Raw genomic sequence first — 14,665 nt, 5'->3', positions numbered from 1 at the left:
AAAAAAAAAAAAAAAAAAAAAAAAAAAAAAAAACAAAAAACAAAACCCTGATGAAGAGCAGACGTTTACTCCATAAAGGATGGCATTCTGTAGAATACTTTGGTTCCTTGAGAAAAGCCAAGGGCTGGCCTTGAGGAAAAGGATATATTTACACTGCAGAAGACTAGGACCAACGACTGGCAATATCAACATCCTTCTGATCACTGACCTCTCTCTTCCTCCCCTTCTCTTCAACATCGGCTCTGTGTTCTCGGCAGGATCCCGCAGCCCTCAGCCTCTCCCTACTCTCTGTCATCCCCCTTCATAGATGACAGATACGTCCATCAGCTGCATTTATGTTTCTCAGTCCACATCTCCTGAGCCCTAAAATGTACCACTGTGTTCCTTATGGTTCGGACGCTTGAATCATTCTTTTCTCTGCTCCGGCTCCTGGCTCACTGAGAAGTGCTAGGGGAAATCAGGCCAGGTCTGTGCTACCCAGCGTTCGTGGACCCTCACTCCTGCCCTTCATTCTTCCTTTTATCAAGACAAGTCCTCTCACCTTCCCATAAGGCAGCTCTAGCCTGTTCCACCTTTTAAAGCCTGAAGCAAGCTCTAGAACTCAGTCAGGAAATAGTTTCCTTACAGTTCCTCCTCACAATCTCAAATTTGCATTGTATCTTCCTTTCTCTCCTTTCTCAGAATTCCAAGAATGAGAGAGAAGAAACTCCACTCCTTTCCAGAGTTTGCTTTTCCACATGGATTTTGATACCATTTTCTCCCATCTCCTCCGGGCCTTTGTTTCATAATCCATTCATCTCCTGTCTTTCCTCACTCAAATTCTTTCTCACTGCCGGCCCCTGCCCTCAGTCAGATAAACATACTTAACCATTTTGGGGAGATTAATTGTGCAGTGGTTGTTTTAAGATGGTTTGGAGAGAGGTAAAAACCAAGCCAGAGAACTCAATCAGAAGGCTTTTTCCAGAGTCCAGGCCAAAAACAAAGGAAACCTGTGAGGGTTCCTGGTGAATGGAAGCATAGAGAACATGTGAATCAGAGGGGATTTCGTTGTCAGAATGACTCTTGTCTGGTTGTTATTTATGACTCTGCCTTATTTTCCCACTGTTTTGTCAGTTCCTGGGGGCAAAGATTGTGTCAGATTCATGTCACTTTACTTTACAGAATCTGGCTTGAATGAATAGTTAGAATTCCCTCAAAATATGTGTGTGTCTTCCCTCAAAATATGGAAGTGCTACCCTTTGGAAGGTGTATTTTTTTAGAAACATTTTATTTATTTATTGTGGGGGCCAGAGGGAGAAGAAGGAGCAGACTCCCCGCTGAGAAGGGAACCCAACGCGGGGCTGGAGCTCTATTCCAGGCCCCCAAGATCATGACCTGAGCAGCCACTGAGTGGACTGAGCCACACAGATGCCCCTGGAAGGTGTATTTTTCCTTTAAGGGGTTAGTTGGCAAGCAAGCGAAAGACATCCCCCTACCAGGAGGAAGAAAGGGGTAGACCTTGCTCCTCAAGTTGCGCACCACTGTATTAGTTTCCCTTTGTTGTAGCAAATCACCACAAATTTAGTAGCTTTACATAGCACGAATGGAATATCTTCCATTTCTGGAAATCAGAAGTCCAAGTGGTTATCATTGGGCTAAAATCAAGATGTCAGCAGGGGCTGTGTTCCTCTCTGGAGGCTCTCGCTGCAGAATTTGTTTTCTTGCCTTTTCCGGCTTCTAGAAGCTGCCTGGAGTCCTTGGTCATGGCCCCTTTCATCTTCAGACTTAGCAATGGCCGGTCAGGTCCGTTTCACGTTGCATCACTCTGACCATTGACTCTCTTCCCCCTCCTTCCACTTACAAGGATCCTGTGATCATATTGGGACCACTGAGATAATCCAGGACAATCTCCCCATTTCAGTGTCATCTGACTAACAACCTTAATTCTGTGCAACCTTAATTTGTCATGTAACCTAACATATTCACAGGTTCCGGGGGACTGGGACACGGATGTCTTGGGGGGCCATTATTATGCCTACCACATCCTTGGACAAGCAGCATCTGCATCACCCGGGAGCTTATTAGAAATGCAGAATTTGGGGCTCTGCCCCAAGCGTCTGAATCAGATTCTGCATTCTGATCAGATTCCTAGGTGATCTGAATGTACTTTAAAGTTTGAGAAGCCACAACTAGCCTATCTCTAACATCTTCTCTACTTTAAACTTCCCATGATCCTATGAAAATTGCATTTTTTTCCACTTCCAAATCTTCATTATTCCTTCTAATCCTGGTTTCCTGCCAAAAAAAAAGTTAATTTTGATTTGTACTCCTGGTGTTAATTCCCCAAAAGTCAGCCAAGTAGAACATGACAACACCTCATGCATATTTTTTTGCTGGCAGAAAGTAGATGTTAGAAAAGGCAATTAAATTATAGAATTACCCAGGATGCAGAGGTGCTGGTCTACAAAGAGTATTTTCTTCCTCAAGAAGATTCATAAGAGAAGCGCCTTCTTTAGTGTGTAGATGATAGTAGTGGTCCAGCAAGTGAAGCAGAACGTACACAGATGAGCTGTTTTTAAGGCATCTCCGAACGGCTCAGCATTTGAGAAATGTGACCAAAGCTGATTATAAAATTCCTTTCAAAGTTGCAGGAATGGCAAACCCATAAATAACTCTGGTTCTTGCTGATGTGAAAAGGAGGTTGCTGGCTGTTTGATTGCTGTCCTTATTGTAGGGGAGGAGATTAAGCTATAAGGTTGCAAGCTCTTCAAGGCTAAGACAGCCACATACAGTGCCTGGGACCTAGGAGGTACTCTTCCCATTTGGGGCTCGAATCCTTTTTAATACTGCCATACTTGGGCATCTGGGTGGCTCAGTCACTAAACATCTGCCTTCGGCTCAGGTCATTATCCTGGGGTCCTGGGATTGAGCCCCACAATGGGCTTCCTGCTGGGTAGGAAGCCTCCTTCTCCCTTTCCCAATCCCCCTGCTTGTGTTCCCTTTCTCAGTGTCTCTCTCTATCAAATAAATAAATAAAATCTTTTAAAATAAATAAATAAAATACTGTCATACTTTATTCTGAATTTCAGAAATGCACTGGAAAAAAACACAGAAAAATGAAACTGGGCTATTTCCGTAGCCATCTTACTAGACTCCCTACTTCTTTCAGTTCATACGGTTGGTCATTCATCTACTCAACAAACATTTATAAATCATCTACTGAATGCCACCCGTTGTTCTAGGCGCCCATAACATAAAACTATGGTCTCTCTCACTCACGAGCTCATATCCCAATGGGACACGTAGTCACATGAGTAATGAAACCAACACGAGTGCAGGAAGAGGTATGTGAACAAGGCTCATGGGCCTTCTCCATTCTGTCCTTCACATCCTAACTGAATTTATCTGTAAAATCGTCCATTTCTCCCTTTTGCCAACTGAATCAATTATTTGGCTTTATTCTTTTTATTTTCGGCCCTAGCTGCTTGTGTTGCATCTAGGCACTTGCTGCTTACTCTAGAAAGTGAAACCCTCTCGAACTAGGGCAAATACAAGAGAGGTTATTAGAAAGGTCTGGTAGGGTCTCATGGGACTTCAAGAAAAGCTGAAGAAGCAGGAAGGCAGGACGTCAGGCAGCTCCAGAACAGCCCTCTTCATCTCCACTCTGTTCTCTCCCAGTGTCGAAGAGCCCAGACTCCCCAGGCTGACAATCTGATTAGCTCACTTGTCTTTTCTGCCAGGCCACTTCCTGACCCCTGTGATCATTGTCACTACATCCTGATTGCTTCCTTCATATCACTCACTTAGCACAAGTTGCAATTATATACATTTTAAGTGTACACATTTCCATGTCTTTTCCTCTATAGCTTTGTTGTGACCTTAACTATTTTGTTGCTACTGTATCCAGCCACTGGTACAGTGCCTGATCATAGAAGGCATTTAGTGAATAAATAATGGAAGAAGGAGCAGGGGGTGGGGGTGGAGAAAGCACATGTTGTTAGTTACCCTAGAGATGGGCTTCCTTATGGTACATCAGCTTGCAGGAGAGGGAGGGATCGAGGAGAGCCTTGGGTCCACTGACCATTCAGTGAGGCTGTGCGGGAAGTTTCTTAAGAAGAATGGAAACCAAATAAAATCTAAAAAAAAAAAAAAGAAGAGAGGAAACCAAATAAGTTTTGGCCATCACCCTGGCCACATGTTCTTTCCATTTCAAAGACATGCCAGAGGGACCTTTCTTCTTCGTGGCCCAATGTAAATGTGCCAGCGCTTTTTAAAATTTATTGAGCAGCTAATATATGCCAAATTCTATATCAAACACTTGACATGCATCATCTCTTTTCATTTTTATTGAGACCGTAGCAGGTAATATCCTCATTTTACAGCTACAAAACCAAATTTGAACAATTTAAGCAGTTCATCCAGGGTCCTAGAGCTAGCATGTAGCCAGGCCAAGAATAGACCATAGATCTGTTTAATTCCAAAGCTCCCTCTGATAGTTGGCTGTCTCCTCTGTAAAGTATTCCCCCCTCCTCGGGCAAAAGGTACTGCTTCTTTCTCTGGAGTACCCCAGCGTGTTCATAAAGACAGCACTGGCTTGCTGTACACTTCCAGGTACAAACGGTTCTGCCCCACTGCTCCACTGTCCCTCTTAGGGCAGGAACTGTGTCCGGGTTCCCTGGGTGTCCTCAGGGCCCGTGCCTTAGGGAGAGCTCAACCACTATCTGTCCACTGGGCTGGCCTTTGGAATGATAGCCAATTACTGTGCTATTTCATATTTTTAAAATTTCACAAAATCCTATGAAGTACCTAAGAGGAAATAAAATGATCAAGTCTCCTAAATAGCCTTCCCATCTCTGTTACTGAAATTTAGAGGAGACGCACATATTCTCCTTACCCATATAGTGTTGAGCTCATACCACAGTCGGCTGACTTCCCCCTGCCCGCCCTGTTACTGTGGATGGTAAATGCAGAGTGGTGGGCAGGCCCAGACCTGTGGGCAGAATCTTCCTTTAACCCAAAACAGCAGCGGGATATTAGCTACAGGCTGACATTCTCCCACTCAACAAAGAGTTGCTAAGTACCTACTATATGCCTTATCAGTCGGCCGAGGTGGGCGCACTGATTATGCAGAAAGGTCTGAGAGGAGAACCCTTGCCCTTGTGTTGCTTACCGTCTAGTGACCACAGCACCGACGCACTTAGGGTAGAGAGCAGAGGGTGCCGCCTGTAAAGAGACGTCTACTGATAAGGGGTGCGGGAAGTGAAAGGAGGTGGGGTGACTTCGGGCGGGGCTAGGAAAGGACTTCACGGGACACATGGCATTTCAGCTGGACTCTACGATTTGGACAAGCAGAGGCCTCTCCTGTCAAGGGCAAAGCCTACAGCAGTGGGGGTGGGAGCTGATACGGGGCAGAGCCTGACCCAGCTTGGAAGCGCAGGTTGAATGCTAGGTCGTAGAGCCACAGCTTTCCTCTTAGGAGAGGGAGTGGAACGGTGATGATCACACTTGAGTGATGTAGTCTGATGGTAGCCTCGCAGCGAATTTGCCGGCGAGCAGTGGAAGCAGAGAGAGCGGTTGTGTTATGTTTATTGGAGAATACTGGGTCTTCACCGATCCCAGAGCTGGGTAGTGCATTGAAAACCCTGGTCTGAGAACCATTTTTGAAACTCAGACATAGTCTAAGTGACTCATCAGTAAGCCAAGAAGAATTTCTAAGCAGTCATCCCAGACGGGCTCCCCGAATGCACACCGGGAGCGAGGCCATCAGACCGCTCTTAGCCCAGACCACTCCAGTCCAGGGGAGGTGGGCTCCGTGGGAAGCTGAAACCAAGCAGCGTCTGTGCAAGCCCCTGGGCCTGGCCTCCTGGAGCAGGCGGACCCCGGCGGGGCGCCGCGAGGCAGCCCGGGCCGAGCCTGCCCAGCCAGACAGAAAGCCCCCGGGAGAGCCCGGCAGGGGAGACGACGACGCGGAAGGTGAAATCCGAACAACTTCGGAGGCGCAAAAGGCACATTTCTCAATGGCAAACTGAATTTGCCAAAGCAGACTTAAATTAGAAGCCCAGCAAGGGAGCAGGGATTCGAGAGAGCGCAAGCGGTTACTGAATGGGCCGCTGCCGCCCGCGCGGTCCCGACGGTCCCCCCGCAGCCCGCGCCGCCTGCCCCGCCCCTCCGGGACCGCGGCGTCGCGGGCGGGACAGCCCGGCAGGGACGCGGCGGGCGCGGCTCCAGCAGGGCCTTGGGTGCAGCGGCAGCGGCAGCCACACCGGCTTGGGCTGTGGCAGAGAAGTAGAGGCCGCGTGCGTGCAGCCGCGCCAGAAACCGGCTCTGCAAAACAGGCACTGCGGGCGCGAGTTGCGTGAGCTCCCTGGGATTCGAACCACCGGGAGTCACGCATTCACTGATCCGCTCCTCCGGGAGCTTCATTTCCAAACGCAGAGGCAGCCTCTCGTGCAGCCTCTCCGTAACGCACTCCTTCTTCTGGAGCTACTTCACGATGAGGTCTAGATGGAAATGCTCGGACCCCTTCTCACGCCTCCTGCATTATGAACAGTGACACCCCGAGGTTCTTGTATTTTTATGGGCACATAGGAGCACACAGGATTTCTCCATCTTTCCCAAAAACGTCTTCATTGGAAAATAGAGGTCGTGGATTTATAAATAGGAAGGTGGAAAGACAATACTACTGTCTCCCCATTACCCAAGCCCTGTGATGAAAGCAAACACAGAGCTTGGCGCAGAAATTCACCAGAATTCAACATTGCTGTGGAATATCTAAGGATAGGCAGAAATCATTTTTTCTTTTCTTTTTTTCTCATTTCTTTAAAGCGGGACATTCCTGTCTTAGGGAATCTTCCTCTGAGGACTGTAGGCAATATTCATAGTTAGATTTGATATCAGAACTCAGTTATTGGCAATTTTCTTAGGATATGTTTAGAGCTAGAATATATAAAATGACAAGGATAGATGTTTTCTATATCTGACTGTGATTATTGGGTTTTTTTTTCCTTTTAAAGAGGAATAGGCAAGACTTGTATAAATGCCTAAAAAAGAAGTGTCTCCATAAGCTATGGTTTGTGTATTGTGTTTTACCTTAACATAATAAAATATGTTTTGCAGAGGAGAGACTGGAGGCAAGGACAACAGTCACTTTATGTTTATTCCATAATTCTGTGTCTTTACTGATCACACAATTGTGCAGGTAGATTGAAAACTTTTATTTAATGTAATTATAATGCAATTAATGGAATTAATAACTGATCATTGCATTATATAGAAGGGTATGGTGATATAGTAATAATAATGATAATTATTAAGAAATTTTAGATAATGCTAACCAACCTTGAAATGCTTGAAATGCTAGAATTTTATTTAAAAGAATTCTGGGGGCGCCTGGGTGGCTCAGTCAGTTAAGCGTCTGACTCTTGATTTCAGCTCAAGTCATGTTCTCAGGGTCCTGAGATCCAGCCCTACCCATGTCAGGCCCCGCACTCTGCACAGTGTCTGCTTAAGACTCTCTGTCCCTCTGCCAAATAAATACATCTTTTTAAAAAATAAAAAATAAATAAAAGAACTACATGAGAAGGGTAAATGTAGTGTTCATACATATAACTCCAATGGACTAGGAACTACTAGGTCAATTGTATCTGTTGTTGGACACACACTGTTAGTGCCTTTCCTTGGCTGGATGAAGGTGTTTTTGTTCTTGTTTTTCTCTCAGGTTCTCATTAAAAAGACAGAGAAATGGGGAGATACGGGTCAAAGAGCACAAACTTCCAGTTATAAGGATACCAAGTTGTGGGGACCTAAAGTACAATGTAGTGATTATAGCTAATAATGTTCTATGATATACTTGAAAGTTGTGGAGAGTAGATCTTAAATGTCCTCACTACAAAAAAGAAATGGTGATTATGTGACAGAATAGAGGTGTTAGCTAATGCTGTGTTGCTAATCATCTCTCAGGATATAAATTAGCAAATCAATGCACTGAATACCTTAACTTACACAATTAGAGAGAAATAGAGTGAGAAAACTATTTTTCTAACCCAATGAATAAGAAAGGGATGGTTGGGTGCCTGGGTGGCTCAGTTGGTTAAGCAACTGCATTGGGCTCAGGTCATGATCCCAGGGTCCTGGGATCGAGTGTCACATCCGGCTCCCAGCTCAGCAGGGAGTCTGCCTCTCTGACCCTCTCCTCTCTCGTGTTCTCTCTCACTCTTTCTATCTCAAATAAATAAATAAAATTTTAAAAAAAGAAAGAAAGAAAGAAAGGTTGAGGGATGCCCATAAGACCTAAATCCTTTGCATGGCCTTGTAGGCCCTGCATGATTTAGTCCCTGCCCACAACTGCCCTTCATCCTCTGTTATGAAAGCCTCAACCACAGCCGCACACCTCCCTTCCCTCAGCTACTCCTTCCTCATCTGGGCCTCTGTCCTCAGTCATGCTGTTCCCTCTACCTAAAATGCGTTTCCCCTTACCTCCTATCCATCTCTTCTCACTTGTCTTTCAAATGTTAGCATGCATATGTAATGTCAAGTCACCCTGTCGTATGACCGTATGGCATTAATCACAATGTAGAAGTATGTATTTATTTTGTGATCATTTGATCAATGTGTACATCCCTCTTTAGTCTCTAAGTTCCAGGAAGCTTGTGCCTTGTCATACAATAGGCGTTCAAAAAAATATTCACTGAATGGATCTTTAGAGAGGGAAAGGAGAAAAAGTGAGAAAGAACTTATATCTGAAGAAGTAAACTTTTTTAATGTGTAAGCTAAAAAGCTAAGAACCATAAAAGGTGAGAACAGAAAAAAAAAAAAGGAATCTCGAGTCACATACATACAAATATTAGAGTCCTCTGTAAAACCCACATGTTCAGCATTTATGAATGTCAAGTTTCAAAACCAGTTTTCTGATCAGTAGTGTCAGACCTCTCTAAGTTAGGTATTCATAGCTTGTGCTGTTTGCTCATAATAATCCAAATACTTCTGTGTACAGATCTGTGTGAAATAGGCAGCCTGTTTTCTGACGTAATTAGAAAATAGGCTATACTGCTTAACTAAACGTTCTGGTCACTAGAGTCACACTGCACTTATCATACCCATATAATCCATCACTCCTGGATTTGATTACAATAAACTGTATGTAATTCCAAATCTCCATTAGCCACACTTGAACCACTGATGAAAACATGTCAGGATCCTGCAGCCCTTTCGTGATCATTGTTATGGATAACCACGCAGACTCTAGACTCTATCACTAGCAGCTAAGGAAATCCTCACGATAGAAAACTGGGTGAGGGGGTGCCTGGGTGGCTCAGTCGTTAAGCGTCTGCCTTTGGCTCAGGTCATGATCCTGGGATCCTGGGATCCAGCCCCCAGTAAGGCTCCCTGCTCAGCGGGAAGCCTGCTTCTCCCTCTCCCACTCCTCCTGCTTGTGTTCCCTCTCTCGATGTCTCTCTCTGTGTGTCGAATAAATAAATAAAACCTTAAAAAAAAAAAAAGAAAGCTGAGTGAGCTAAGTTTTGCTCAAATAAGTAGTGCATCCTGTAATAATTCCAAGTTCTATGGGATAGAGGTCAACTAATTCTGTTAGTAAAGAACATGTGCTAAATTTGATTAAGAAATACATATGGCCATTAAATTTTTATTATCAACTTAACCTGTGGAAATTCTTAGCCCTCATATAGGTATTTACTTTTAAATGTTTTGAATGTTTGATTTTCAGAAATGTGCTAAGCTTGCCATTTCAAAAGTACAATGCCCCACGTTTTTATATCTCTGTAAACATTAATGGAGTTTTACAACACACTTGTGTGAGCCTTGAGATGACTGCTTCCACTGTGCAGATGAGAGAAGCTGAGGCATGAGGCTGCTTCTGTCAGTTTTCCAAAGATAGCCCCCGAGCCAGTGGAGAGGAGGGCCGGAGACAGAAAACAATCTGTGTCTTCACTGAAAACACATCTTGTACGCATCTGTAGTCTTGGGGGTGGGCTGGGGTGGGTGGGCTGGGGGCAAGGCGGATTGCAAGACCAGAGCTGGCTTTTCACACTCAGTACCTCGGTCTCCACAAGGAGCTCTTTGTGAAAATGTGTACATAAATAAAAAGGGTATCGAGGTGATTACTAGGATGAATCTCCACTGGTCTGAAATGCCCAAGTCCGCCTAATGGCACGAAGAGAGACCAGTTGGCTTTTCAAGGCCTTTCTAACAGTTACAGTTCTATCCCAATGAGAGATTAATGGATGAACAATATTTAAAGTATTTATCTTTCTTTTTCTTTTCTTTCTCTTTATAGATCTATGCAGTTCGATCAGTTGTTCCCAACAAAAGCAATAATGAAATCGTCCTGGTGCTACAACAGTTTGACTTTAACGTAGATAAAGCAGTGCAAGCCTTTGTGGATGGTAAGTCTGCGTGACCCCTAACTCTTCTGTGTCTTCTCAATGCATTGAATTTTTTTCCCCAAATGCATTGCATGTCAATTAGTTCCTAATATTTTAATTCTCACAAAAATATGCTGAGCTTTTTTTTAAAAAAAAAAAAGATTTTATTTATTTATTTATTTGACAGACAGAGATCACAAGGAGGCAGAGAGGCAGAGAGAGAGAGAGTGGGAAGCAGGCTCCCCACTGAGCAGAGAGCCCGATGTGGGGCTCGATCCCAGGACCCTGAGATCATGACTTGAGCCAAAGGCAGAGGCTTAACCCACTGAGCCACCCAGGCACCCCCAAAATATGCTAAGGTCTAAAAACACATCTACATACTCAGTAAGAGCAGGATTTGGGATTTCTTTTTCCTTCATTAAAAAAAAAGAAGAAGAAGAAGATTGTAGCTAGTTTCCAAAAGCTACCTGTTATAATGATACTAATCCCATCGTCCACCAGTCTTTCCAGTTTGTTATAAACATGTCCTTTACTTGATGGTGTCCTTGTTCATGGAGGGTAATGCACTTCCGGACCCGGAAGGCCTCCTCAGCACTTCAGCCAGCACAGTTCTACACAGCCTAATTGACTGCCGTCCTTGCACTTGATGCTTACACAGTCTGAGAGGACTGGTTTATTCTGTAATATCCTTCGTTTTTTATTTTGAGATTGCCCAATTAATTGGAATATCTATTCATCTTATCTACCTATAGAACGTTTGTGCTGTCTAAAAGTGACGTTGTTGAATCTAAAGTCTCAGAATATGTTTATCTTATAAACTTGTGACCTCCTCCCTTATATTTTCTGCAAATTATGGGGAAATTTCCCTCTCCTCTTTGAGCACATTCCATTTATGAACGAAGATCTCCTACTTGTCCTTAGTTACCATATGTCTTCCATTCTGGTGTTAGTTTCTCTGTCATAAATATGGACCAGCTAAACATATCTGATAAGTGTGGTCAGATATATCCTGCTTATATTTCTCAGGTATTGTTTATACTTTATTTGTTAAGGATGGCTTGATTTACTTATTTTCCTAGGAATAGAATAATTTTCCCAAGGTTCTACAAGTCATTTCAGGCAAGATCCTGATACACTCTCACATTCTGATATACACAATCAAGGTTTAGGGTCCCAGTTGAATTTAAAAATGATGGTCATTCAAAGTAGACCTGCAGGCAGACCCATAGTGAGTAAATTTTCTGTTTTCTTTCTGCCTCATGAACGAGCAGATACAGAATTTTGAGTTGTAAGGAACAAATAGTAGAGAATCTGATATTCACTTAATTTGCAGCATTTGGCGCAGTTTGTCTCAAGAAAAAAAATTTTGGAAATCTGCACATCCTGGCTCAAATAAACTCTCAAGATTCAATTGCCGACATCACTTGCATGGAAAAAAGCTTTAGGAAAGGAAAAAGGTTATTATCCCCTTTCCTCCCCACCCTCACTTGGATTGAAGCCCCCACATTCTCCATCATGAAAGTTTTTATTACAAAGTTTTTATTTCATCTGATGAAACGCACAGATGCCCAGGAACTGAAAGAAAGTCCCCAGATCCATTTGTATCTGAGTAACACACCTTGCTTGTCCTTGAAATTGTCACCTTGTCAGTGTTGAGATCTCGTTAGAGTAACTCATTGATTGCTGAGAAACCTCGTATCACTTTGGTTGGGGACCAGTTGGAAAACTTGTTTAAAAACCACTGAGATTCAAAAATATTTGTTAGGAATCACTAATGAGGCATATTAAAAGCACTATTTCCAAGTGGCTTCAAAAGCTCTGAGCAGTTTCAGTATAATTAAAATTTAGTAATAACGGTTTCAAAATTTGCTGTGAACATGAGTATTTTTCCTTCAGAATTACTGTCTAAAAGCTCATTGTCCAAATTGCAAATAGAATTTATGTCAAAATAGGAAAATTCGGGGAATAATCGAATATTGCACTTCAAGCAGTAAACAACTCACCTCCTTTCTCTAATTAAAAAGAACAGTACTTGACACTTCTTAAAATTTAATTTTATTTGGAAAACTGAAGTGTAACTTTAAGTAAGAACTACCCTAATGATTATTAGCCTGGATTGACTAACCAAGAAGCCTAATGAAAGTGACTTTCCTTTTCCAAAAGGAAAATATGGTGAAACATTAATTGTCTGGGCAAATGAGAGAGAGACCAGCTCAGTTAATAAAAAGTCTGAATTATAACTTACTTTTAAGTGCCGTCATATTATTTCAAGTACATGTAACTCAGAAAGCCTAAGAGGGGCATTGAATTGGAAACTTTGAATAGATAGGAATAATTAGCCTGTTTAAACATTAATCAAAGCAATATGGCCTTCTGCTTATCTAACAGTGACAGTGGACTCAATAATAGGGACTCTACTAATTTGAAATTTGTTATAAAGACCAGCCTGAAGTTCATCTTTGTTTAGCCAACACACTCATCGTAGAGAACTATTAGTATAATGAGATTGTACGAGAAGGCTTAAAATTGTTAAAAGAATGCATTTAAGAGCTACTCTTTTAGAAGCACCTATTTAGGGGCGCCTGGGTGGCTCAGTGGGTTAAGCCTCTGCCTTCGGCTCAGGTCATGATCTCAGGGTCCTGGGATCGAGCCCCGCATCGGGCTCTCTGCTCAGCAGGGAGCCTGCTCCCCCCCCCCCGCCCGCCTGCCTCTCTGCTTCCTTGTGCTCTCTGTCTGTCATATAAATAAATAAAATCTTAAAAGGAAAAAAGTACCTATTTATATGAAAACAACCCATGTACCCATTACCAATAACTTAGTGTTGAAATGACGCCCCGCCTAGTTGGAATGAGCGGAGAATTTGTTAGGCCATGTGGAGACAGCGGCCACAGCTGATCAGTCTTTTAAAATATTTTACAACTTAATCAGATTAGGCTTTTCCTCTCTGAGCCTGTGCATGGCCACATACGTATGTGAACCTTAGTTTCACATATGAAAGCGAAAACCTGGGATCAGCTTGTCATTCGACGAACTACTTTTTTGTTTCCAAGTGGAAGCCTTCCTTCTGAAGAGCCCAGCCCATCCCTTTGCGAGGTGACGAGAGCGAAACCAACATCAGATAATCTGTCCTCCTTACCGAGCTGTAAGCTGGGACTGTAGTGGGTGAAAGGCAGGGAAAGGGCAGGAATGGCCACACAATAAGCTTCGGTTCACTTGGTTAATAATATTCAAAATCCCGTGTTTGGTCTGGAAGATTACAGGTATTTTGATTCATATATCAAACAGAACAATTTTAATTCCACCTATGGCAGCACAGCTGACAGAACATTCTCGATATATATTTCATTTTCTGTAAGACAACATAATGATAAAAAGGTAAGCTTCATGTAGTGGGGTTTTAATACTTTGATAAAACCAAGATCATGCAGTGAATTAAATGAAAATCTGGAAATAAAAAATGAAACTGGCATTTTTATTAAGGTAGGATGGATCAAAACAAATTGAAAAGCAAAAAAAAAAAAAAAAATCACTGCCAGGATGGAAAGACAGAGGTGAACTTTGTGCGGTGTTTTATTATGTGAATCCGTGTTCAAGGTTCTTTGTCTTTGTCTAGGCAGTGCAGTCCAAGTTCTAAAAGAATGGAACATGACGGGGAAAAAGAAGGTAAGATGAATATCGATTGTAAATTAAGAACATCTCTAGTCAAAACCTTCATGGTTGTTACCATTTAAACAAGGTTACCAATTTCATGCCTCTTCCAAATAGGTTGATAATGTATAAACAGAAGGTTTGCAATTTCCAGGCTCTCTTCAATTACCAGCCAGCCTCACTACTAATGCCCTTGTTTCCTGTTCGAGTGTTTTGAACCACCAGGTGTGCCGTAGAAGTCCCCGACTTCTTCTTTTTTCAAGTATTAAGGGGAGCCCAGCCGGGGAATTCAAAGGATTCAAGACGTTAACTTGCCTGAACATATTCCATAGCACAAAGGAAAAAATTAGGGAGTGTTTTAAAGATACTTGAAAAGCTCTAAATAGATTTTCTCATGTTCTTCCAACTGTAAGAATCCGTCCAAGGCTGCCCTGAGATACATTTTTTTTTCTTTTTTGCCGAGTTCTAAACTTGATCTTTAACAAAAGAAGAAGAAAGAAAATACCTTGAAGTCATAGTAAGTTAGGGAACTGTTTTCCCTTCTTGAAAAATCCTTTCTTTGAGAGCGCAGATAAGGAGGTTTTACTCTGCCCAATTCGGGTCATTTTGCTTCCCTGGCTAGTCACAAGGAGTGGGGCTTCTAGGCACACGTGAGGTGT

General features: G+C 42.9%; 1 protein-coding gene across 5 annotated transcripts in view; it reads left to right on the top strand.

The window, feature by feature from the left end:
• Positions 1 to 14,665, top strand: part of LOC116869151 (SPATS2-like protein) — a 160,415-nt gene that overhangs the window by 93,662 nt on the left and 52,088 nt on the right. For all 5 annotated transcript variants that reach the window (XM_032860135.1, XM_032860133.1, XM_032860137.1 and 2 more), the window contains 2 exons: positions 10,271 to 10,379; positions 13,972 to 14,021. In XM_032860135.1, the coding sequence (XP_032716026.1) occupies positions 10,271 to 10,379; positions 13,972 to 14,021 (159 nt within the window). The remainder of the gene's footprint in view (positions 1 to 10,270; positions 10,380 to 13,971; positions 14,022 to 14,665) is intronic.

The sequence above is a fragment of the Lontra canadensis genome, unplaced genomic scaffold, assembly GCF_010015895.1.
Source record: "Lontra canadensis isolate GAN:19392208 unplaced genomic scaffold, GSC_riverotter_1.0 scaffold18, whole genome shotgun sequence".
Taxonomy (NCBI): Eukaryota; Metazoa; Chordata; class Mammalia; order Carnivora; family Mustelidae; genus Lontra; species Lontra canadensis.
This window is presented reverse-complemented; position numbering and strand designations above follow the sequence as displayed.